This window comes from Caloenas nicobarica, chromosome 32, assembly GCF_036013445.1.
Source record: "Caloenas nicobarica isolate bCalNic1 chromosome 32, bCalNic1.hap1, whole genome shotgun sequence".
In the NCBI taxonomy this organism is placed as follows: Eukaryota; Metazoa; Chordata; class Aves; order Columbiformes; family Columbidae; genus Caloenas; species Caloenas nicobarica.
Window position 1 is genome coordinate 1,747,487 of NC_088276.1, and position 26,038 is coordinate 1,773,524.

The following is a 26,038-nucleotide window of genomic DNA, read 5'->3' on the forward strand; positions in this document are numbered from 1 at the left end:
GTGGGGGACACCAATACTTCTCCAGCTACTTCCCAGGCCTGGTGAAGCATCAGGACAGCAAGGACTTCTGGCACTGCACCCTGAACTCTGCATATAATCTTGGGGCAACTGAACACCAGCATTTTTCTCTCCAAGGCAATTTCCAGCCCAGGTCAGCTCCTGTCTGATCTCCCCCCATCCCTTCCCTGATCTGGTCTGGTGCTCCTGGCCCCTTCCCTGTGCTCCCCACAGGGCCCCAACCTGGCACTGATGCTCTACAGAGCAGGTTGGCTGCAGGACCATGGGGTGACTCCACACTGGTTGTGCTGCTCAGTGAGGGACACAGATGCAACTGCATGGGCTGCACTGTCACTGAGCTCTTTCCCGGGGGTCTAAAGCTCTGGAATGGGTTCAGAGAGTTTCTTGGGACTCATTGGGTTTTCTGCTCATTTTGGTTCAGCAATCCCTTCCTTGTCCTTCAGGTGCCTGGAGATCGGTGCAGGAAGACGCGCCCTGTCCCCTTCCCAGGGACGGAGGTAGGCTGACCAGTCCGTAATTATTCAAATTCTCCTTCCTGCCCTTCTTGAAGATGGGTTTGACATCTTCCTTTCCCAAGGAATTCAGAACTTCTCTGATTCTGCTGTCACTTTTGAAACCACAGTCAAGAATCATGGGCAAGGGTGATGTAGCAGACAGGAGCACTTGCAATGAGCCTGTCCCAGCAGCTGAGATGAATCTCACTGGGCCACTGAGTTTTATTCCTGGAGTCACACACAGAAATGACAGGATTCCATCAGGCATCCACGTCTGAGCTGGTCTCAGGACTCCTTATGCACCCAGGGATGTTCAGAGACAGAGCCTGTCCCTTTTACACACAGAGGCAGGAGTCACAGTCGGTCTCTGGCCTCCTGTAGCCACTCAAAGGGATGGGAGGCACCTCAGCCCTGTGGTGTGTCACCCTGCTCTGCACTCATCTGAGATGTCCCACGTCATGAGGAATGGACTTGGGGACCTCAGTCCAAGGAAGAAGATCCCAGTGGGTGGTTTCCCATGGGCTGTTACTCCCAATGTGAAGTGACCTCGAGACACGGTCTGTCCCACAGGCGTTCATGGACCTCCCAGGAATACCTGATGGTGTTTGTCCTCACTCGGTTCCATCTCACCTCATGTACATGATGTGTGTGCTCACATCTCATCTGTACAATGCAAACATGGACTTCTGACCTACTCATTCGGTGTCCATCCGTTTAGGGAAGAGCAACATCTGTGAGCTGGGAAGAGAGGCCAGGGCTGGAAATGGTGTTTCTAAGAGGCCAGTCCATGACGATGCCCTGGAGGGGCTTCTGGGGGGTGTCCAGTGCACAGGGGCACAGCCCAGCCCCTGCTCTGCTGGTCCTGCAGGTCTCTGGCAGGAGGCCTGGCTGTGAGAGGACACTGCTGTGTGCCCAGCCCTGCACACACACTGTTTAGCTGTACGCTGGTGTTTCATCTGTGGCCATTTACTTGGACATGTTATTGAGAGAAGGTTTGGAAGAAGACCTAAACCTTCAGGGCCTGCCCATAGGAGATCACCTTTCTTTCTGGAAAGGCTGTTGTGAGGCCAGCTCTGTCACACAAGTGCCCATTGCCTGTCCCTGCCTGCGCTCACAGGACTGACACACAGCAGGACGGTGACCAGGCTGCCAGAGCACTCAGGCCTTGCACCAACACAAGGGATGAGAGGGAGAGTGTGGGAGTGGAACGAGAACAGCTCTAGAAGGCCAAGCGCTGCTGCTCCCTGGCAGTGCTGCCAGGCTGGACTCTTTTCCCCTCCTCACATGCACACAGGAGCTGTCCCTGCAGCTCCAAACAGGCCTTGCAGGAATGATATAGTGAAAACGAAGTCACTACAGGACCCTTTACATTGTTTAAATACACACAGATCATGGCTCCTCATTTACACAGCCAGGGGTTATAAAAGAAAAGCAGACAGTGTATTAGAAAGGGGATGACAATGTTATCACAATTAAAAAAACGCCAATAACAACAGAAAATACAGATGAGAGGCTGGACCTGTAACTTGTTACATTAAAACTGCTAGGTAGAAGCAGATGGACAGTTTCTTGCTTCAGAAAACACTAAGATATGAGTTTCCACAGGGCATCCTTGAGCTCCTGGTTCCTCATGCTGTAGATGAGGGGGTTCACTGCTGGAGGCACCACCGAGTACAGAACAGACACCACCAGGTCCAGGGATGGAGAGGAGATGGAGGGGGGCTTCAGGTAGGCAAACATGACAGTGCTGAGGAACAGAGAGACCACGGCCAGGTGAGGGAGGCACGTGGCAAAGGCTTTGTGCTGTCCCTGCTCAGAGGGGATCCTCAGCACGGCCCTGAAGATCTGCACATAGGACACCACAATGAACACAAAACACCCAAATCCTAAACAGACACTAACCAAAATAAGCCCAGCTTCCCTGGAGTAGGAGTTTGAGCAGGAGAGCTTGAGGATCTGGGGGATTTCACAGAAGAACTGGTCCAGGACATTGCCCTTGCACAGTGGCAGTGAAAATGTATTGGCCGTGTGCAGCAGAGCATTGAGAAACCCAGTGGCCCAGGCAGCTGCTGCCATGTGGACACAAGCTCTGCTGCCCAGGAGGGTCCCGTAGTGCAGGGGTTTGCAGATGGCAACATAGCGGTCGTAGGACATGACAGTGAGAAGTGAATATTCTGCTGTAGCACAGGAAAAGAAAAAAAAGAGTTGGGCGGCACATCCTCTGTAGGAGATATTCTTCGTGTCCCAGAGGGAACTGGCCATGGATTTGGGGACAGTGGTGGAGATGGAGCCCAGGTCGAGGAGGGAGAGGTTGAGGAGGAAGAAGTACATGGGGGTGTGGAGGTGCTGGTCACAGGCTATGGTGGTGATGATGAGGCCGTTGCCCAGGAGGGCAGCCAGGTAGATGCCCAGGAAGAGCCAGAAGTGCAAGAGCTGCAGCTCCCGTGTGTCTGTGAACGCCAGGAGGAGGAACTGGGTGATGGAGCTGCTGTTGGACATTTGCTCTTTCTTGATATGGAGGCACTGTTCTAAAAAATGAAATGACAACTTAAATGCGGGAAGAGTCCTCTGAGAAGGCCACTCGATTTTTCACATAAATAACCCCAATTCCAATGCATTTCCTTCCTCTGGTCTGTGCTGGCTGAGTGTGCTGTGAGGAGCAGGACCTCTGCCCGTCTGGGGCCAAGCAACCAGGTTTGCTCTTCCACAGTGGGGACATGAGAGCTGGTTGGTGAGACATCTGACATTCACAAGCAATGTCAGATTTTATGCACCATTCATGGAAAAGTTCAATATCTGCACTCGTGACACTTAAGAGCGTGGGCTGCAGAGCAGAGGCTTAACATGTCATTATTATGATTTTGTCTGTATTTTTAATTTTCCACCATCACATCTCATGACTGGATTTTTCTAGGGGTTAAATTCCTCATAGGTATGACTGAAAATGTGAAGAGTCTTGAGACAGGACAGGCAAAAGGGCTCATCTCTCTGTGGCTCAGTGCAGAGTTAGGAGAACAGCTTTTACCCATTTGCCCTGTGCTTTCACTTGTGCTGCCTTGAAAATGGTTTCATAAACAAATCTCTCTTTAAAAGAAAACGCAAAACTGGACTCATACTGGAGCAGAGGGGCCCTGTTTGAAAGGGCAGATCTGCAAACTCTTCTCTGCCCCAGCCCAGAGGTGGAGATGTGATGGAGAGAGCAGGACACGACCCCTCACCCAGAGAAGCAAAGGACTCTGAGCAGTGAGTGCAGACCCCAAGGAAAGGCTCAGCACTCCTGGGACCCTACAGCAGAGCTGGGCCTTTCTGGGTCAGCTGGTGAGCCCAGCAGGACAGGCAGAGCAGAGTCAGGGCTCCTGGAGATGTGATGTGCTAAAGGGACAGTCAGATCATTGCCCAGCAGACAACACCCAGCAGCCACCTGCAGAGAAGGAGCAGAAGAGCTCCTGAACAGCCCCTGCTCTGCTGCCTGGAGCTGTCCCTGCCTGCAGCTGTGTCTCTGTGCCCAGGTCTCCTCCCGTCAGTGTCACAGACCCCATCTCAGCTGCTGTGTGCTCAGCTCTGCCCTGCAGACCCCTCCCAGCAGCCGGGCACTGCCCAGGGGCAGCTCTGTGTGGGCTGGCTCTGATCAGAACATCAGACCAACAATAATGAGCATGGAAAAGTCGTGCTGATGATGTCTGGAAGCCAGGGTGTGTCCATTTCTGATACTCACAGGTTTATTCACTGCTAAGAGCCACAGATTTGGAATTTCAGTGCATCCTCCTGAACTGAGACGTTAATTATTGTGTCCCATTGGCCTCATAGACAATCTAGAGTACGAGACCGATAGAACAGGATCCTTACTTTTCACAGAGCCCCTGTCTTGCTGTGTTTTTCCAAAAGCCTCTGAGGAATGTCCTAAAGTGATCTGGAGCTACGAGCAGCTGCATCCCAAGCAGAACCCACTTCATACCTAGACCCTGCCCAGCCAGAGGTTGCTCCTTCCACCCACAGCTTCTCCCCACAGCACCGTGGGGATCTCCCAGGGCAGGCTGAGCGCTGACCCTGGCAGGCGGCAGAGTCCCTGCCCCGGCACAGCCCTGGGGTGCAGGGACCCTGCTCTGCAGGACAGCCCTGGGCACCCTTGGCTGCAAAACCATCTGCTTTGATTTTCAAAATTGCTGAACAAAGTTCCCCTCCATAGGGATCCCACAAGCTGTGGCTGTTCCGGCTTTAGGAGATGCCTCCAGGAGCTACAGCTGCATTGCCCTGCACCCAGAGACTTACCATGGCAAGCCTGCAAAGATTTCTCCTCCAGTGAGCTCTCAGTCATCCTCCCAATCCTGACCACCTTTAATCTCTCTCTGTCTTGCTCGTCTCCCTGAGATCCCCAGGCAGAGCCCTCAGCCCTGCTGCGCTTTGCAGAGGAGCTGCTCCTGGGCAGAGCTGTCTCTCTGCAGCGCTGCCGCTTGCCATGAGCTCCCTCTGTCCCAGGAGCCCAGCCCAGCTCAGCAGCACAGGAGCAGCCCAAGGCACTTTAATGACCCCTCTGGTGGCTTTGGTGCTGAGTCCATGAACATCAGACCCTGAGAGGCAGTTGAAGAAACCTGTCAAGAAGTCCAAGTCATATTCAAACTCCAAAGTTTCTTGTAATGTTAATGGGTCCCACTGAGGAACACTACTGAAGAAATGACCCCAGGGTCTGGTTAGAGAAGAAAACTGGAGGCAGAGATGACAGGTCAGGAAAAGCAAGGTGAAGGTCTCTCTGATGCTGAGTAAACCTGGATGTGTTTCATTAATCAAAGGGCCAAGCCCTGACCCCCAGCCCTGGGAAAGGAGATCCTGTCCCTCCCACGTTGCCCAGGGCTGTTCCTGGGACAGTGTGATGTGGGGCTGTGCAAGGCCAAGGGTAGGACTATGGTCCGACACCTCCCAGGTTCCTGGCTGGGGACAAGGAGGCCATGAGGCCCCTGTGCTCTAAGGACAAGGTGTCTCCTCACAGGCATCAGAGCTGGAGACAACAGCCATAGCCAAGGGGAGAAGGAGCTCTGTCTGTTGAGGGCTTTCAGCCTCTTTACATCCCTTGATCATCTCCACGACAGCCTGTCCTATGCTGTGGCATCCCCTGCACCTCTTTCCCTGCAGGCTGGAGACATCACCCCTGCTGCCCACCTTGCTCTTGTCTGAGTATCTTCCTTCCTTTGCTGATCTCTCTCCATCCTCCCCAGCTGTTCCTTGAAGCACAAAGCCTTGGGCTGATGCAGACTGCCTCTGGGTGACCTGCTCCACCACAGCACTGCCCTTCCACTCACATTCCTTCCTGCTTATGTCCGGCCTGGACCTCCCCAGCTGCACTGTGTGCCATTATTTCTTTCTCGTACTGTTTCCCACTATGAAGAAAACCTCCACCATCTCTGAAACCACCCTTCCAGCACTCTCAGGCTACTCCTACACTGCTGCAGCCTCCCCAGCGCTGCTGGGCCAAAGCAGCCCAGGTCCCTCAGCATCCCACACCATGTGCACAAGGTCCTGAACCCTGCCTTGGCAGAGCCCTACACTCTCCAGTTCCTCCCTGCTTCTCCAAACTGCGAAGCCGCACAGTGGCACACACCCGTGTGTGTGGGGTCACACCAGTGCTGAACCGAATGGGATGAGAACTCCAGGTGTCTGGGTCCCCACGCTCCTCCTCATGCAGCCCCGTGTGCAGCTGCCTTGGTCATGGTGAGCGTGCAGCACGGGCTTGTGTGGCGGCCCTTGTAGTGCCCAGGCCCTTCTCCTCAGGGTCACTGCCCAGCGTGTCAGGTCCTGCTCTGTCCTGATGGATGGGGTTATTCTCCTGCCCCGATACAGGACTGGCCACTTCTCCTTTTGAAACTTCAGATATTCCTGATGGCGGAACCCCAAAGTTTCTCAAGGTCTGGACTCTACCTGCACTGCATTCCCTCCAATTCCAGCCAGGGCAGGGACCACTCGCCTGTGGAGCCCCTGGTGCCCCCTAAAGGAAAGGGGGCTCCTGACCTCCAGGACTCTCCTGAGCCCAGAAAGAGGCCACTAAAATGGCAGCAGTAGCAGGGTTCCATCAAGAGTTTATTCAAGAAAAAGGAAATAATTTCCAATTTCCCTAGCACAGTCTTTCGGTGCTGCTCTTCTCTTCCTTATGCTGGTGCCTCTCACTGACTGCTGTGCCCCACTTTCGGTAGCACCAGATTGTTGGGGGCCATGGCCATGTGCCCGCACAGCCCCAGGGCTTTGTCATTGATGCCCTCACTCACAAGGGAAAGCACATCTGGTCACTCCCCACATAAAGGAGCTCCATACATCCAAGCAACTTCTTCACTCTGAGGGAATCCCACTGCTGATCCTTCCAGCCCGTCTCGCCTGAAAAGCCTGTACCCACCCAGTGCAGCACCCCAAGCTGTGTGATTTGTCCCACCACGCCTTGGTGGTGACTCCATGGATGTCAAACAGCACAGACTGCAGCTTGTCCTGGCTGTGCCCTTGGCTGAGGGCATCAGTGCACAGTTGGGCTGTGGCACCTCAGCTGTAGCACCCGGCCAAGCTCTGAGAGTCTTGGGGAAATCTGGTTGGTATCAAGAATCCAGGTCCCCATGTGTGCAAAGGTTTGACTTCAGAGCAGAGAAATGTCACAGTGGTTGGCAGATGGAAAGTTAGGGCTGAAATTGGGCAACAGGAGAGTGAGCAAGCCCTGCTGTCCCCAAGGCCAGAGAGAAACAGGGCTGGGAATGACAGACCTGGAAGGAAACGTGTGTTTTGTCAGTGGCATCTCTGCTGCCCCTGAGGTATTTGGGCAGACGTGTCACTGATCTCTAGGAATGACAAGGTGCTGCTGACAGGCCCAAGGTGACAATGGTTTGTCTGTTCCTTGATTGTGTTATCAAGGGGGTGAGAACAGGGTGGTGAAAAGAAAAAAAGGAGATTTGGAAGTGTTGCTATACGCATGGATACTCCGCTGTGAAGGGCTTCCTACTCAAGGGCTGCCCTACATCTACTGGATAGAGAAGGGACAGATCTTGCGATGCTTCAGAGGTGGGAATGAGTTTCTTGCACAAAGGCACCGAATCTGTCTGCAATGCTGTCTGGGGTGTCTGTCCCACACTCACTGTGGATGGGGATGGCTGCCCTGGACAGGACCATCGCTGCCCCTGCCCAGTGCATGTAGGGGTGTGTGACAGCCTTGGCACCTCACGTAACACTGCAGGTGTGTAACTGTCATTAAAAGGAATAACTGCCCTGAATTTGATTTGTCAATAGAATTATAGAATAATTTCAGCTGGAAGAGACCCTCAGGATCATTGAGTCCAACCATAACGTAACCCAACTCTAGCACTAAACCATGTCCCTAAGAAACCCAATTAAATGTCTTTTAAACACCTCCAGGAATGGTGACTCCACCACTTCCCTGGGCAGCCTGTTCCACTGCTTCACAACTTTTTCCATGAAGAAATGTCTCCTAATATCCAATCTGAACCTTCCCTGGCACAACTTGAGACCATTTCCTCTTGTCCTATCACTTGCTACTTGGGAGAAGAGACCAACACCCACCATGCTACAACCTCCTTTCAGGTAGCTGTAGAGACCGAGAAGGACTGCCCTCAAGTCTCTTTTTTTCCAGGCTAAACAGCCTCATGTCGCTCAGCTGCTCCTCATAAGACTTGTGCTCCAGGCCCCTCAACAGCTTCTTTCCTTCTCTGAACTCGCTCCAGCACCTCAAGATCTTTCTTGTTGTGAGGGGGTCAGAACTGACCCCAGGATTTGAGGTTTGGCCTCCCCAGTGCCCAGCACAGGGGACGGTCACTGCCCTGGGCCTGCTGGCCACACTATTCCTGATACAAGCCAGGATGCTGGGGGCCTTTTTGGCCACCTGGACACACGCTGGCTCATGTTCAGCTGCTGTCAATCAACATTCCCAGGTCTTGTTCCAACCGACAGCTTTCCAGCCACTCCTTCCCAGGCCTGTAGTGGTGCAGGGGGTTGTTATGACCCAAGTGCAGGACCAGGCACTTGGCCTTGTTAAACCTCAGACAGTTGCCCTCAGCCTAATGGACCAGCAGCTCCAGAACCCTCTGTAGAGCCTTCCTACCCTCTAGCAGATCAAAACTCCCACCCAACTTGGTGTCATCTGCAAACTTACTAAGGGTGCACTCGATCCCCTCGTCCAGATCATTGATAAAGAGATTAAACAGAACTGGCCCCAATACTGAGCCCTGGGGACACCACTTGTGACCGGCCGCCAACTGGATTTGGCTCCCTTCACCACAACTCTTTGGGCCCAGCCCTCCAGCCAGTTCTTTATCCATCACAGATACACCATCCAGGCCATGAGCTGCAGCTTCTCCAGGAGATGCTGTGGGATACGGTGTCAAAGGCTTTACTGAAGTCTAAGTGCACAACATCCGCAGCCTTTCCCTCATCTACTAGTTGAGTCACCTTGTCATAGAAGGAGATCAGGTTGTTCAATCAGGATTTGCCTTTCGTAAATCCATGTTGACTGGGCCTGATCTCTTGGTTGTCTTGTATGTGCTGCCTGATGTCTCTCAAGATCATCTGCTCCATGACCTTTCCCATCACCGAGGTCAGACTGACAGGTCTTTATTTCCCCGGATCGTCCTTCTTGCCCTTCTTGTAAATGGGTGTCACATTTGCCAACTTCCAGTCAACTGGGACCTCCCCACTTAGCCAGGGCTGCAGCTAAATAATTGAAAGTGGCTCAGTGATCACCTCCACGAGCTCCCTCAGCACCCCAGGGTGTATCCCATCTGGCCCCATAGACTTGTGGGTGTCCAAGTGGTGCAGCAGGTCGCAAACCATTTTCCCTGGGATTATTGGGGCTTCATTCTGCAACCCATCCCTGTCTTGGGGCTCAGGGGGCTGGGTACCTGGAGCACAACTGTTCTGACTATTAAAGACTGAGGCAAGAAGGTATTTAATACCTCAGGGTTTCCCTCATCTTCCGTCACTATCTTTCCCTCTGCATCCATCATGGAATGGAGGTTCTCCTTAGCCCTCCTCTTGTTGCTAATATATTTCTAGAAACATTTTTTGTTGTCTTTTACAGCAGTAGCCAGGCCCAGCTCTAGTTGGGCTTTGGCCCTTCTAATTTTATCCCTGCATAACTTCACAGCATTCTTGTAATCCCCCTGAGCCACCTGGCCCTCCTTCCAAAGGTTATAAATTATCCTTTTATTCCTAAGTTCCAGCCGCAGCTCTCTGTCCAGCCAGGCTGGCCTTCTTCCCCGCTGGCTCGCCTTCCGGCACACGGGTACAACTGCTCCTGCACCTCTGAGATCACCTTCTTGAAGACAGACCAGCCTTCCTGGACTGCTTTGTCCTTCAGGTTTGCCTCCCAAAGGACTCTGCCAAGCAGCCTCCTAAACAGATCAAAGTCTGCCCTAGAAGGCCAAAGTAGCAGTTCTGCTGACTACCCTTCTAACTTCTCCAAGGACAGTAAACTCAATCATTTCATGATCACTACACCCAGGGTGACCTCCAATGAGTCCTTCTCTATTTACAAACAACAGGTCCAGTGGGGCTCCTTCCCTGGTAGGCTCACTGACCAGCTGTGTCAGGAATTGTCTTCCATACACTCCAGGAGCCTCCTAGACTGCTTCCTCTCTGCTGGGTTGTACTTCCAGCAGACATCTGGTAGCTTGAAGTCCCCCATAAGAACTAGCGCTGGTGACTGGGAGACTTCTCCCAGCTGCCTGAAAAATATTTCTTCTGCCTCTTCATCCTGGTTGGGTGGTCTGTAACAGACCATCCCCTAGGATGTCCGCCTTGTTGCCCTTCCCTTTGATTCTTACCCAGAGACACTCAATCCTTTCATCACCCTCATCAAGCTCCAGAAAATCAAACCCCCCCCCCAACATATACTGCTTCCCCACCTCCTCTCCTTCCTCACCTGTTCTTTCTGAAGAGTTTATAGCCATCCATTGCAGTACTCCAGTTCTGAGAGTCATCCCACCATGTTTCTGTGATGACAATTAAATTATAGTTTTTCTGCCTCACAAGGGCTTCCAGCTCCTCCTGTTTGTTGCCCATGCTGTGTGCATTCGTAAAGATGCACTTCAGCTGGGCCATTGATTGCATTGGGTCGGCAGACTGAAGGGCATCATTAGCACTATCCTCAGATGCCAGCATGTCGCCCTTGGCTGTGCCTCTGCCACATCTGGTTTCGTCCCCCTCTCCCTTCAAATCTAGTTTAAAGCCCTCTCAATGAGTCCTGATAACTTAATGTGGTCCATAAAAAAAGACTAAGAATCTTACTTTTTTGTGGTTCTTTTCTAACATTGTCTGAACTTTGGTAAACAAGAGGAAGAGTGGTTGACAGAGTCTGTTTTCTGAGAGCAACATGTTCCTGTACCTTTCCCATCTTTCTGTGGTGAAGGATTTCTTCCCTTGCAGAGAGGACTGCAAGACCTGCTCCTGTCAGGTGGGACTTGACCTCCAAACGTGGCGCAGCCTCTTCCATTGTGACATCACCCACCGCCGTTGATGTCACAAAGCAGCATCAGCGCAGAGGTCGGAACAGCAGGGTATAAGACCAGGGGTCCCCCTGCGCCTTTGTCACTCTCGATCTTGAGGGAACTGGGATCGCAGAGTTTTTGGCTCGCTCTTGAGCAAGCAAGATGCTTGTTACCTGCACCTCAGCAGGTACCAAGAGACAGACAGCGAAGGTTGAACGTTTGAATGGGTATGTTTGAAAAATCCTCCTCCCCTTTCCCCAGGTGTGTTTTCCAACTCATCAGCTGGGGTGGGTGGATGGTGGACAGGAGAGGAACCCAAGGGCAGCCTAAGAGCTCGGTCTTGAGCTGGTGGAAGGCAGCAGCCAGCTTTCAGTCTCTTCATGAGCACAAGGGCGAGGCCCAGAAAGCCTTTGATCTCTGCAGAATAAGGGACAGGTCCATTTTGGATCACACGGAGGGAGTGTGATCACCAGAGTGTTTCTTTGGTGCTTCCTTGGTTGCCCATTGCTTGCCAGAACGCACTGACATTCAGCCCTCCCTCCCTCTTTCCCCAGTCTGCATTTGTCTGCAGTTATGCCAAGAGAAGGGCCAGAGAGAACCCGGCTGCTAAAGAAATGCTGCGAGAGGGGAGACACACACCCCCTGCCTGGCAGCTGTTGAACTGTAGGGGCACAGGCTGAACCTTCTCTTGAGAGGATGGAGAACAGGTTCAGCACAAGTTGCAATCGGATGGTGGGCTGGAGAAACAGGCGTTCGTTCTGTCCCTTCCATTTCCAAAGAACCCCTCTCCAGCCCCACAGATGGGAAGTGTGGCCACAGCTCTTGTTGCAGCTCTTGCTCTTAGTCCAGAGTCAATCTTGAGCCCTTTGCCCCTAACAAAACAATCCCTGCCATGACAAATCCCCTACTGGTGCAGCTGGTGACAACCCCAGCAGTGAATCGAGCTGGTGCAGAACCAAGCCAGTGCTCACGCCAGGAACGCCAGGCTCAAGGGCTGCAGTCCCTGCTGCTGCTGCCTGTCTGCTGCTGATCTGCACGGGTATCACCAGCTTCACCATCCTTTTCCTCCTTGCTGCTCTGCAGGAAGATGAAGGCACTGAAAACAACAACCCTGGTGCTGATTCTCGGACTGTTCTCTTTCGGTGAGTCTCTGCAAGAGCTCCGACCTGTGGATGGTGCTTTGGGATGTATTCAGGGCTTCATCCTACCTTGTTCCCCTTCCCGCGCTGTGACCAGAGGAGCTCAGCTAAGAGCAGAAAGTCCTCGACAGAGCTGTGCCAGTCCCTGCTCAAGCGGGACGGGTGTGGGGGTGAGGAAGGGGTGACTTGCCTTCCCCAGGAGGGCTAAGCCAGTTCTCTTCAGCTGAGGGAGAGGCCGTAGCTGAGCTCTCCTGCCCTAGGGGGATGAAAATCTTCTGCAGGACAAGGAGCACAGTCCAGGGCAGGGAACGTCCATCTATTGCGGAGCTGTACGTCATGATGGCCACTGTCAAAGACAACAACAGGAGAGACATCTATGTCACTTGGGAGAGACACAGAAATGGGAGCGGGCATCCCAAGGCCTAACTCAGCCTTAGACCAAGTTCTAAGCTCTGGTGTGTGTCTGACAGGTATTTACCATGTGGGACAACACGGCACCTTAACCCTCTGGAGAACTGCAGCAGACTTAGGAGAAGACTTGCGTGAAACCCTGCCCCTGCCCAACCAGCTCCGTAAGCTCCAGGAACAGCTTTATCATCTGCGCTGGAGCGCAAAGGATGTCGCGGAGCGGGCTCTCCATGAAGGCGTGAAGCAGGCAAAGCTCCCAGGCTTTACCGGACGGGTAAGGGCACAAGGCAGAAGGATCTACTCAGGGGTTTTATCCTCCCTCCGGCACATATCCTCCTGAATTCCCTGTCCCAGCCAACAGGCTGGTGCTGCTGGAACAAGTGCTGTCATGGCCACACTTCTTTTTCCTGTTGCTCCACACTTCCTTATGGGGAAGAGAGAGCCATGACGGGAATGATGGCTGTCTGAGTCGTACCTTCCTCTGCGTCCAGATCTCAGGTCCTCCTCAAGGGAGGACTGGAAAGAAAGAATGGTCTCAGAGGTCCAGAGTTAAGCCGGTCCTATCTCATGTCCAGAAGGCTTTTCTGTCTCTGCTGCCTGACCTGGGGCCTCTCCACATAAAAAGCCCCTTCCCACAGCTTCAGCATTCAGAGCACTGGAGAGAGCAGCCCCTCCATTCTGATCCTGTCAATCAAAGAAGAGCAAACTAGGGATGCTGCCAGGCAATTTGGGTGTTCCTTCCATCTGAAATGGGCCTTGTCTCCATTCACCTTGGCTGGCCTTGCAGGGGAGCTGCTTGCTCCATTCTTTTTCCTTCCAACAGGCGCTCCCCTTTGTGTTCCTTTCCAGGCTGTTCAGGAGATCATCAATCAAGCTCTGGAGAAGCTGGAAGAAATCCAGGTCCTGATGACTGATTATGCCCTGAAATCAGCAGGTGCTGTGACATTGTACATGCAAACCAATTCCAAAGTGCTTCCTGTCCAGATTGACAAGATGGGCATTGGAACGTGCCCAGGGGCAGGAGAGAAGGGGCGAGAAGTCAAGGGTCAATTCGTGCCCTAAAATTGCCCCCACTGACAGAGTCTGTAGCAGGCCAGGCCCCATGGGAAGCATAGGAAGGCTGGTTCACATTCTTGTCTTTTTCCACAGCCCCATACGACAGTTTAATGACACCTTGCTACGTGTCCCAGAGGGGCCGTGCCAGTAAGACAGAGGGAACCCACCGTAGGACATGGATGACAACTGAGGAGCCTTTTCCAAGACAAGAGTGTAATATTCCTCCTGACACTGCCTGATGATCGTGCTCATGTTTTAATTTCCAGGGGCTGCCGTCATTCGTTCCAGGACTTCTCTGTCCCTCCGGACGGCCAGAGCAAAGGTGTTATTGTATTCCCTGCCGGTGATGGATTACGTGAGGTCCCCTGAGCTTATTCTGGAGGTAGGAGCACCAAGAAGCAGTAAAAGGAAGGTCAGGAGAATGAAGCACACACGCTGCTCAGAGTTGCCTTTCCCCCCATCTTTGCTCCTCGAAACTTCCTTTCCTGCCTCCTTCTCGCATGGACCTGCTCTCCTCCTGTGTCTCCCTGCTGAGTGTCTCCCTCCTCCCTCTCCCAGAGTGCCCCAGGTTCTCTGCGGGAGCTTCTAGCAGGCCAGGCTGCTCCTGCAGTCTGTGTCTGCCCAGTCACTGTGCAAAGTGTCAGCACTGCAAGGAAGGAGAAGGGCAGAGATGCCTGCAGAGGTCTGGGATGTGCTCTTAGTGAGCACCAGCGGGTGCTGAGAGCCTGTACTGCTGGAGGGCCCCATGTTGGGATCTCAAGCCATCCTGGCCCTGCTCCTGACCTGCCTGCACAATCTGAAGAGCTGGCTGGTGCCAGGGGAAGGAGGTGGCGGTGGATGAGAGGCAGCGAGGGCTTCCCCTGACAGGAAAGGTTCATCCAGGGGGGCCTGTGGCTGCCACCTGCTCTGGGCAGGGGCCTTTCAGCCACACTGTCCCTGGCTTGTTCTTGGTGAGGGCTCTGGACCGGCAGAAGCACAACTGCTGCTCTGTTCAATACCCACAAGGTCTGACTGAAGGCCCTGGCTGCCATTCAAAGCGGAATTGATTGACCTAATGAATTCTTAATCCTCTGATGCTCATGGCAGGAATGAGAGCCAGGGCAACCTTCTCCATGTCAATACAGTTTCTTCTTGTCCTTTCAGCCAGAAAACCATCCTGGAAAGTGCTGGCCCTTCCCAGGAAGCCAGGGACACGTGTTCATCAAGCTGTCTGTGCCAGTGATTCCCAGGGCAGTCACCATGGACCACGTCTCAGGGACAGCGTTCCATGGAGAAAGTCTCTCCGGAGCTCCAAAGGACTTTGCTGTCTATGTAAGTGATTTCTCTGGAGTGGGGGGCAGGGGCTTGCACAGCATTTCCAAGCAGGGGATGAAGACGGGTCAAAGAGTCCAGTGGCCTGAAGCTTTCTCCTGGCTCTCAGAAGAAACAGGCTCCTTGGGAATGAAGCAACTCCATTGTATTCCTCTTTTATTCAATGTACCACTCGAAAGGAAGCTTCTGGGGCAAGATGCTACTTTAGAAGCCACAGGGAAAAGGAGCTGGCACAGTGCATGGTCCTAGACCTTCTTGGCTTCCAATCTCAGTGGCATTTGTTATCCTCAGTTTTTCTCCCTCTCACTGGGAGCGTGTGCTCCTTTTCTGACTGGCAGCCTGGACTCATTGAGTAGGCAAGTGTGGCGTGCTGCCCACCTGCAGCTTCTTGTCTTTTCCTTGTGCTCATTGTCCTTGGACTACGTAGATGAAATAATGCCATCCTTCACCGACTGAAGTTCAGTCTTGCCATGATGATACCAGACACTCTTGTTTTCTCCTCCCTTGTCTTTCTGTAGGGCTTCAAGGAAGAACACGAGGAGCAGGGAATATTCCTGGGACAGTTTACTTTCCTGGCACCGCTGAATCCCAGTCAGACCTTCCAGCTGAAGGTATGGGGACAAAGAGGGAGGAGAACTGGAGGAGAGGAGGAGAAATGCGGTTGGATGGGGAGAGGCTTCCCTGCCAAAGAGCTACAGGCAGCCCTGTCCTTGAGCGTGTGCCACGCTGGCCTTTCTTCTGCTTTAACTTCCTGGTGGCGTATACCTGGACTGCCGGTCTTCTTCTCTTTCGTTTTGAGTTTAAACTTCAGTGCTTAGAAGTACCACAGTTGAAGCCGGAATCAGCTTAACTGTCTGGACCCCAAGTGCACACAGGCGAGCACATCCCGTAGGGTGCATGACTGCTGTTCTGCCAGTTAAAGACCAGAAATAGTGAGCTTCCTGAGGGTTGTGTTGTTGATGGCAGTGAGTAGTGACAGGGAGGCCATTCTGTTTCCCTGACTTCCTAGAGAAGGCAACAAGACATTATACTGACACCAGCACTGGGTCTTGTGACTGTGGAAGCCTGTGCCCCAAAGCAGGCGAGAACTTTCCACTGTATTCGCTGAGGCATCTGGTCGCTGCTTCTTCTTTTGCTGTTCTTATGGCCCAATGAGGTAGAGCAGGATAGAACGTCTTGACCAGGACAGATCAAAAGCCCTGGCAGGGCAGCAGGAAGGAAGCTGTTGAACAAAGCCATCGCTGCGGCACTACTCTGTCAGTGCTCACGTGCCAGAGAGGAAAAGGCGACTCATTTCTTCTTGTCATTTCAGAACGAGCTCCCTGGGGTCGTGAATTACATCAGGCTGCAAGTGCTGAGCAACTGGGGCCACCCGGACCACACCTGCCTGTATCGGTTCAGGGTGCACGGTGATCCACCCAAAGACGGGGGAGAGGTGCCAGTTTCAGTTGTCAATAAATTCCATTAGTTTTCACCAAGTCGAGTTCCAGTCTGCTGTGCCCGTGATGTTGACTGGTCCTCCCTGAGCTAACTGGAGCTCCCTGTCCTTCTCTAAACCCACCAGCTTATGGGAGACTTCAGGAGTCCACAGCAAGATTTTGCTTATTAGAGAAAACAGGAAAACTCAGTCACAAATCTGCAGAAAGCCTGACATCCACATTCTTGTTGCCTACACAGGAACATCAGCAAGGCCCTGCCTGTACACCAAAGATTAAATTAATGGACAGTTTTCCTGTGCAGGAAGCAACTAAGGATCAACTGAATGGAACCATCTGTTGCTACCTGTTTTCACAAGAGGCAGATGGCTACTTCAGCTTCCATCTTTCAATCTGTTGCCCATGAGAAATTGGAAGTGTGTGTTTTTGTAAGAAGGAAACCTTAATTGGAAAGTTGGTTCATGGACTTATTTGCCTCTCTAAGCACAGATCGAGTTCATAGCCCAGGAAAAGTTACAGAGTGATTAGCAAAGCAATCTCAGGACCCTTAAGAGATCCCATAACTGCATGAGTTTATCTTTTCGTTTCAGCCCGAGTTCCCCAAGCCCCAAGGCAGGAGCAGGCAGGGCAGTGGTGCACTCGGGTCGCACCAGGGAGGAGAGAGCAGGAACAGCATTTGGAACCCAGGGCTGGCAACAGCAATTTGTGCTCTGAGCTGGGGTTTAGTCCATGTGCAAGCCCAGCATGGATCCAGATACCAAACTGAGGGTGTCTGTTCATCCCCGGTGCCACACACATGGCACCTTCGTCCATCTCCTCCTCCGGATGAGCTGTTTTCCAGCCCCTTCCACCTCAGCCCAGCTCTACACACCTGCACTCTGGCCCAGGGCTGACTGGGGCTGGTGACCCTCGGGGCAGCAGCAGGAACCGCTCTGACCCTGGTTGTGGGGCTGTCCCTGGGCTGAGCCCTCGGGCCCAGAGCTGGTGAACTGGGCCATGGTGGGGCCCAGGGGTGGTGAGGCCAACAGGTCCCCCCGTCTGTCCGCGCTGGGAGACACTTGCTCCTGCAGCACCCCGGTACTGATCCCGAACCTGGTCCATCTTCATCCAGAAGTACACTTTAGTTTGTTTTTTTTAATTAAAACTGAAAATAATTCAGGTAGAGGTACAGCCTGTTTAGATGTCTGAGTAGTCTGGGGACAGAGGCCAGTTGGGGGCTAGGGCCCTCGGGGGTGGGGGATCTTTCTGCCACGTGTCGTTGGCCTGGTGCTCACAGCTGGGAAGGGACTTTCCAAAATCCTGCTGGGAGGTGCCAGATGTGGCCACCCCCGGCAAAGCCTCAGGATCTTCTGCCAACCTGCCCTCAGATCATCTCTTCCCATTAACCAGGAGTCACTACGGATGTTGCTGTTCTCCTTCGGGCAGTGTGGTGCTCACCAGGCACAGCCAGAGCTGTTCCTGTGCCAGGAGAAGACTTCACACAGAGCCTTGGCTGATGGTGACAGTTCCCACCAGCCGTCCAGCTCTGGAAGGTCCAGATGCCACAGAGGGGACACGGACTGGTTGTCACTTCTCTTGCAGGAACAGGGTTGAACAGCAGAAGGGAGGTGGGATGAGAGGGTCCATGAGGTCAGAAAGCACATTGGACAGCTGGTACAGTCTCATGATGACAGCAGAGGGAGAAGAGAAAGAGATGCAGTGACCTGGCTGGGACAGTGCTTCTGACGTGACACCTGCCACACAGACACAGAGACAGATACATCACCACGTAATGCAGAAGGCAGAAGTTAGAGCACATGAATCACCATGGATCAGCTAGAAACCATCCAAAGTGCATGTGGGAAGGATGATATACCTGGTGACAAGAACATCATCTGCCAAAGGATGCAACAGGAGAGCACTCGAAAATGAAAGATGAGATAATTTGGAGGAGCAGCTGACCTAACAATATCAAAACTAAATACAAATTCTGGATGGTTGCCTGTGGACATAACATGACATACGTAGAAGACAACTGAACAGGGAGAATGAAAAAATTGGTATAATATGAGTGAAATGTCAATGACACACAGAATATACTCTCCCGGTAGAAACTAAAGCTACGCTATTTTTTTAAAAAATGGAGTACAGGGAAAAATTAGGGTTACCCTTCCCCTTAAAAATGTTTTTATTTCATGCGGTTATTTGATGGTATCAGTGTGGAAAGTTTTTCTTTCCTTTTAGTCTCTATGGAGACAGACAGAGGCCTTGGTGGGTCCTGGAGCAGGTGGGAAAGGTGCCTGGGAGGGAGGAGAGCACGGGGAGACATGGAACAGAGGTGGAGACAGAGCAAAGAGCCGGTGCTGGCAGTGAAGACACTCCTGCTGTGCAGGTGCTGCTGAGGTCACAGTCCCCACAGCAGGTGACAGACATGAATGGGCCACTGGCTTGTGCTGGTCCCCGTGGAGCAGAAATCTCCCTGCAGCCTCTGGAGCTCCACGCAGGAGCAGTGTCGCCACCACGACGGTCCTTTCTCCAGCCCTTGTTCCACCCCATGGACGTCAGGCTCAGGTCCCACACGATCCAACACGTCCTCAGCAACCACCGCTCCCCTTCCCACCCTTTGATGTCACACACACACACAGTTGCCCTCAGCCCATGGCCCGCCCCTGTGAAACGTCCATGAAATGTCACAACTCCCCCGTTGAGCTCATGGAGTCCGAGGCTTTGGGCTCCGTCTGTTCCGTGGCCACTCCGGACAGCACAGGTGTCTGTTCCGTGGGGTCACGGGCACCAAACCCAGCTCGGGTGGGAACCAAGAGGGTCCCCTCGTGTTCAGGGCCCAAAGCGCCATCTGTAGCACCTGCCTGTCCTTTTGAGTGCCCAGAGCCTCCTTCTTGGGGCCCAGATCCTCATGTTATGGTCCCAACGTGTCTTTTATCACCCACAGATGTTCGGATTCCACAGTTTCATGTTTAGGTGGAGCTCGTTGCCTGGCAACAACATCCCAGAAGTCTATGGGGAGTCAATGGACCAAGGACAGCCAATCACATTTGAGAAGGTGGGGCAAGTCATGTGATTGATATGTAACCAGCCAATCCAGCTTTGAGGCCTGCAGGACAGGTGGCTAGAGTTGACCAATCTAGGCAGTGTTTAGGGGCGGGCTGTGCTGGCTGCACCAATCACACCTGGCGGGAGAGCGGCACACAAATGATTGATAAGCCATCCATCCAATCACTTGATGGGAGGAGCCAGGAGGAAATGCGAGACAGCCAATCAGAGGAAACAGCGCCTCAGGGCAGGGTGGGCCCCAAACCAGGGCAGAGTGACAGCCCAGGCAGCCAATCCGAGACAGCACCAGCTCAGGGCAGGAGACTGACAGCCCTCCCGACCAATGGCAGTGAAGAGTGATGTGAGCAGGAGGTGGCACTGCGGGCAGCCAGGCCGAGCTCTGACATGGCGCCCATCAGACCTGCCCCGAGCTCGAGCAGCCCCGGCCCAGCCCCGGGGCCCCTTCCTCTCTGCCGCCCTCCCCGTCCCTCCCGTCCCCCCGGCCACCCCCATGTTCCAGACCCCGCGTCTCCGTGGCACCACCGGCTCACACAGTCGGTATCCCGGGCCGTGCCGCTGGAACGCAGCCATGGGCCATCTGGCTTCTCGCCGCCACTGCCGACTGCGTGCGACCGTCGTGGCCCCTGCTGTCCCCTGGGCCACGGCCAATGGCAGCGGAGCCGCTGGCAGCGCAGAGCCCAACCCATCGGGGCTGCTGAATCCTGGCGAGATATCGCTGCCGGGCTGGAGAACCTGCCTGTGAGAGTGCGCCACGTAGAAGCTCATGTGCCCGAGAGTCGGTCACTGAAGAACCCGATCCGAACAACCAGCGGGGGGATCGAGCTGCCCAGATTAAAGTGTCTGAGGTAGATTTGCACTGGCAAGATGAAGGTGAATTATTGATGGCCCATTGGGCCCACGGTGCCTCAGGTCGTCAAGGAAGGGATGCAACATATGGATGGGCTCGTGATCGAGGGATGCACTCAACCATGGATGCTCTTGCACAGGTTATTCACCATTGTGAAACATGCGCTACCATGAAGCAAGCCAAGCGGTCAAAGCCTGTGTGGTATGGGGGCGATGACTGAAGTGTAAATGTGGAGAGGCCTGGCAAATTGACTATATCACACTGCCAGAAAATGGTCATGGCAAGAGCTCTGTGCTTACAGTGGTGGAGCCACCACCGGATGGCTGCAAACATACGCCCTGCCCCACGGCACTGCCCGCAACACTGTCCTGGGCCTTGAAAAGCCAGTCCTGTGACAACACGGCAGCCCAGAGAGAACTGAGCCAGACAGCGGGACTCCTTTCTGGAACCTCCTCGTAGACGCCTTGGCCAAGGAGCACGGCAGTGAGTGGGGCTGTCATATCCCCATCATGCACCAGCCTCCGGGAAAATCGAGCGGTGCAACGGACTGTTAAAGACTATGCTGAGAGCAGTGGGTGGTAAAACTTGAAGAAACTGGGATTCAAATTTAGCCAAGGCCACCCCGAGAGCACCCAGGTGCCCGGGGCTGAGCTGACCCTGAGCCTCCCAATGGGACACCCTGACCTCCCTCCCCAGGCGCAGGGTCACAGTGGGGCCCTTTGTGACCTCACTTGCTGGCGCCCTGTTGCGGGGGAGTAATTGAGGGGTTTTGCTTGCTGCAGAACAATGTTTAGATTTCTTAAAGAGAAGCGCGACTTCAAAGAGTTCGGTGGCAGGTTCACTCTATTATTTTCTGCATGGGGGAAATATGCCAAGCTGAATGCTGCTGACCTTCTCTCCAGGTGCCTGTACCTGTTCACGAAGGAAACTTTCAGTCATCTTCCCTTCCTGATAACTGTTCACTCCAGGGGGCTGTGTCTTGGAGCTCCGGAGACAAACTTTCAGGTGAGGCCATGTCCGTTGCGGTGCAAACTGTCAGGATTCCTCTTTCCCTGATAACCGTTCGCTCCAGAGTTTGTATTTTAGAGCTCCAGCAGCAAACTTAGAGGCAAGGCTTTATGACCATATGCAGAGCAGACTTTCAGGAGACAAAATTCTCAGAAAATAAAAAATTTAATGGAGTAGAATAGCAGAAGGGCTGGCTCAAGCTGGGTACCTGCGCAGAGGTCCGCCCCAGCATAGAAAACTACAAACTTTTATATCTTTACAGACCATTCACACCAAGATCCAAGTCCAATAGCAAAATTTTACCACCAGGTCCTTTGCTCCCCATTGGACCCTTTTTCCCTGACTCCACATGGGCCTCTGTTTTGTTCAGTTGTAGACATTGGTTTTGGTCCATATCCTTGAAGGTGACATTTTGTCTGGATAAATGCTTTCTTCTCAGCGAAGTGCAAAAATAGGCCCGGCTTTGCAGATGTCTGTGATGTCTCTGCGTTAGCCTTGGATCGTTGTTTTCCCAGTCAGTTCCATTTTTCCCAGCAAAATGCAAGCTAGACTTTATCATGCAAGGCGTTTAGTGTAGTCTACGGTTGCTTTTGGCAAATACGAGCTTAAAATTTTAGCAAATCTAGTCTTTGGTGTGCGTCTACTTAAGCTAAATGATGAATATTGAAGTTGAATTAGGCTCATCCAGTGACCCGTGAGTAGTAAAATCGTTGCCATACAGCTCACTTATTTAGCAGGGAGCACTCAAAGTGGGCTCATCCAGGCTGTCGTATTTCTAGAATGAAGTGGTTGACTCATAGTCAAATAGCGTAGAGTAGGAAAAGTCTGCATGAGACTCCCTGCGCCCACAAGCCACCGGCATTCAGTTGCCGTTCTGCTTCCCTGTGGGTCTCCTGGAAGGAGTTCTTGGCCTGGCTGTGGCTCAGGCCCTTCCCTCCTCTGCAGCCTGGACCAAACTGCTGCGGGTTTGGCTGAGGGGGGGTCGAGTGCGCCTGCCACGCTCCACCCCCTTGACCACAGTCAATCCCCTTCATTCTCTCATAGACTGGTAGTGTGGTTACCTCTTGCCTCTATGTCATAAATACATGGCATGTTGTAGTTCAGTGGTAAGAGTCCAATTGTTTGATAAACTATTCGGTTTAAATGCTAATATCATCTATATACGGTGTTAGCGTGCATGTGAACTTTTGTTTAAGCAGATAGCTTCAATAATATAGAATATCACTATAAATTGTATTATCAGGGTGTTTGTCACAACAAATAGAGATCCTTTGCTTATATGTGTACCGGGCTTTTATACATAAAATGATTGTAAGTAACAAGCACAATAATGTTAGAGTTAACAGAATTACAACTGGATGAAGCACCACATTCAAAGTTCCTGTTGTGGTCAGTGACCATCCAAATAGAGTCTTCCGCTTTAGTCCCAACAGGACATGATGTGCCTTCAGCAGCAATAGGATGATATCTTGTACTTTGATCTTACGGGAAGCTGCAAGACAAAAAGATGAAATAGACTGGTCTCAGCAGTGTTTGCCGGACAGGTTATGCCATTAGACATATGGGAAAATCCATTGTGCACTAATTCTGCATTTTGTAGCATTGCTTTTACCTTTGTCTGTAGGAATCTTAAGGATATATGGTGAGGTGTCTTTATGATTATTCACAGGCCTATTATCTAAACCCAGAGGTTCTACTTGTGGTTCATGTGCTTTTCTACATCCCAGCTACAGTGGCTTGAGTGTCCTTACAATACTCCTCCTCGCCATTCTTGCACCATTCCCATGTATTCCACCCCCCTCAGTCAAGAAACTGCTTCTGCTGGGGCCAGCAAAGCCGGAGATGTTCACTTGGATTTGTGAGGTGTAGTACAGAGCAATTTATAGAGGTACATAATAAACACATACAGGAAGAGGAATAAACATATCTGTACAATGATGCTTTAAATCAGGTGTTCCATTCATTTTATCAAGGAATTAAATGAGCCCTTCATCCAGGCATCATCAGTAGATTGCTCCATTTGATGCACAAAGTCTTGGAGATGTTAAATGTTGTCTTTCATGTTGGCTGATTCGTCACTTATGTTGAAGTAATAGATCTTTTTTAAAATTGAAGCAGCTATTTCAGCCATTACCTGCTGAGGGAAAACAATAATATAAAACGTTAATACCAAAAGTCCCTTAACATGGTATAACTCAATAATACAGATACCAGGGTTGTCATGCTGGTAAAACATATTGTCAAAAGATCTGCAGCTGTTGGTCTTCCCTTAATGCAAAAGGCAGATGAGTTAGTTACAGTTGAGGCAAATCCAATCTAAGTATTTACATATTGGTCTTGTGGAAACATATCCAGGGCATATGCTTGCAGTGCGAGATTGCAAAGTACGACGAGCCAGCCTGTGATAGGGAGGGAAAACAGGAGTGCCATCACCTTCCAGTAATAGATACACATTGCTCCAGCTCCTGCAGCTGATGTTACTCTGGGTCTGATAACCTGATGTGAGATAATTACCCACACAGTTTGGAGACCTCTGGCTTGTACCTTTTCAGATAGAACTTCAATGCAGTGTTGCGTTCTTGACACCAATAACACTGTACCAATGCTGTGTCCTCTAGATAAAGTACAGGTATTCATTGAAGATACCTGAAACACAAGAACTTGAGAATCTGACGTTAGCAAAGGATGTACATCTAGATCAGTAGGCTGCAGTCCCACTTCACAATCCATTGGTGTGAATAATTCAATTTCTTCTGAAATTAGTCCTGACACCGTATCCACAGCAGTGTGTACATACTGCCACCCCCTAGACCGGGGCGGAGGGCCCACACAATCAACCTGACAGGTATTCAGGGCCCACTGGCCATGTCTTATCTTTCCCCATGGCCTACATAATGCCCTTAAGTGTAACTGTGTACAAGTAGCAAATCTAGTCTACTAAGTAACATGAATCAAAGAGTATATTTAAAAAAATCATACAACCTTATGTCCCTAAATAATTCATTACGTTTAGTGGGCATCTACTTAAGCTAAATGATCAATATTGAACTTGAATTGGGCTCATTCACTGACCCGTGAGTAGTAAAACCACTGCCATACAGCTCACTTATTTAGCAGGGAGAGCTCAAAGTGGGCTCATCCAGGCTGTCGTATTTCTAGAATGAAGTGGTTGACTCATAGTCAAATTGCATAGAGTAGGAAAAGTCTGCACGAGACTCCCTGCGCCCACAAGCCACCGGCGTTCAGTTGCCGTTCTGCTTCCCTGTGGGTCTCCTGGAAGGAGTTCTTGGCCTGGCTGTGGCTCAGGCCCTTCCCTCCTCTGCAGCCTGGACCAAACTGCTGCGGGTTTGGCTGGGGGGGGTCGAGTGTATCCACCACACAGCCCAGCTTATTCATCCTTTCAGAGCAGGTTGCTTAACAGGTGTCAGCATCCATGTGCAGAGTCTGCACATCAGCCAGACAGCAAAGCAAACGTTACAGAACTGGAGGCGAGGCTCTTGACCAGCTCCTTGAACCCAGATATCAGCATGCCATGTCTCCTGAGATTCCTGGGAACATCTAAACTTGAAGAGCAGAGCATGTGAGTCCTTGTTGTGTATTCTGGCTCATCTCCTGACCCGTGTGGTGCTTCAGGTTGTGAAGAGGATGAAAACCAACTTTTGGGCTGGGGTAGTTCCATTTCACACGTGTCATGCAGGGCAGATGAGGGCAGCTCAGAACTCCAGTCTCTGCTGCGCTGTAAGACTTGATACCCCGTCCATAAGTACATATCTACGTGGTTCAGATGAAGGGTGGTCTGGCAAAAATCACCCTGTTCCTCCCCAGGTACATGGACACAGTTCACGTGTCTCTCCAGAGAGTGGCAGCAGCTGGATCCCCTTCTTGGGACAGACTCCTTCCAGGAGAGACACAGACACAGGTAACTCATCAGGTCCTCACGGCATTTCACTCGGCATCAGTTTTTATGTATTTGGTGCTTTCCTCTGACTACTCTTTCTGCACAAATGCTCACAAAAAGACACCCATTTAGTAAAACATGATCATAAAGGTGTCTGTTATGGACAAGAAATCTCATCATGAGCTCTGGGGGGAGCGAGGAAGTTTACAATAAACACCAGGAAGAACCAAGAAGCTCGAGGCCTCTTCTGAAGAGGGGGAGGTCCTGAGCAGCAGTGCCTGGCCATGTGTGGTGTGGGAGAGGGTCAGGGGATGACAGGGAGAAACAAGGTTCTGGCTGATGGCTTTAGTGAATCCTTAAAACCACGTCTGAGCCCAGAAATGTAAAACAGTTGATGTCTGCAGGTGGAGGAGGAATAGGAGGGAGATTTTCCTGGGAATATGGAAGGAAGGCAGGCCTCTCTTGGGCTAATCATACATGGCAGTGACATTTGCATGCTGTGGGCATGGCTGTGCCTGGGAGATGGGGAATGGCGGCTGCTGGAGGGGGTGTGCTCAGTCATGGCCCATGAGCTGACCTTGCACACTTCCAGCTTTTCACCTTTCACACTTGGATGAACCTCAGGAAACATCCATGAGCCTGGAGGATGCATTAACCTCCTGGAGTGCTGGGGTATGGACCCAAATTGAGGATTCAAGCAAGTTTGGGACTGGGAGAGCCCAGGTGATTGATGTCCAAGTTTGCTAATGCTCAGGTGTAATGATGTCCGAGTTTGCTAATGTAACCCCTGACTTAAGCCCCATACACTCCTGGCTGTTCTCCAGACTCCTTCAGGAACAACGGCCTAGGAGGCCTTGCTGGTGAAGATGGAGGCAAAGAAGCCATGAAGTACCTCAGTCCTGTCTG

General features: G+C 52.0%; 1 protein-coding gene across 1 annotated transcript; it reads right to left on the reverse strand.

Annotated features, from left to right (window-relative positions):
• Positions 1-2,096: 2,096 nt before the first annotated feature.
• On the reverse strand, positions 2,097-3,011 carry LOC136000324 (olfactory receptor 14A16-like). Its single transcript, XM_065654103.1, has one exon. The coding sequence runs from the start codon at positions 3,009-3,011 to the stop codon at positions 2,097-2,099; it is 915 nt and encodes a 304-aa protein (XP_065510175.1).
• Positions 3,012-26,038: the final 23,027 nt, after the last annotated feature.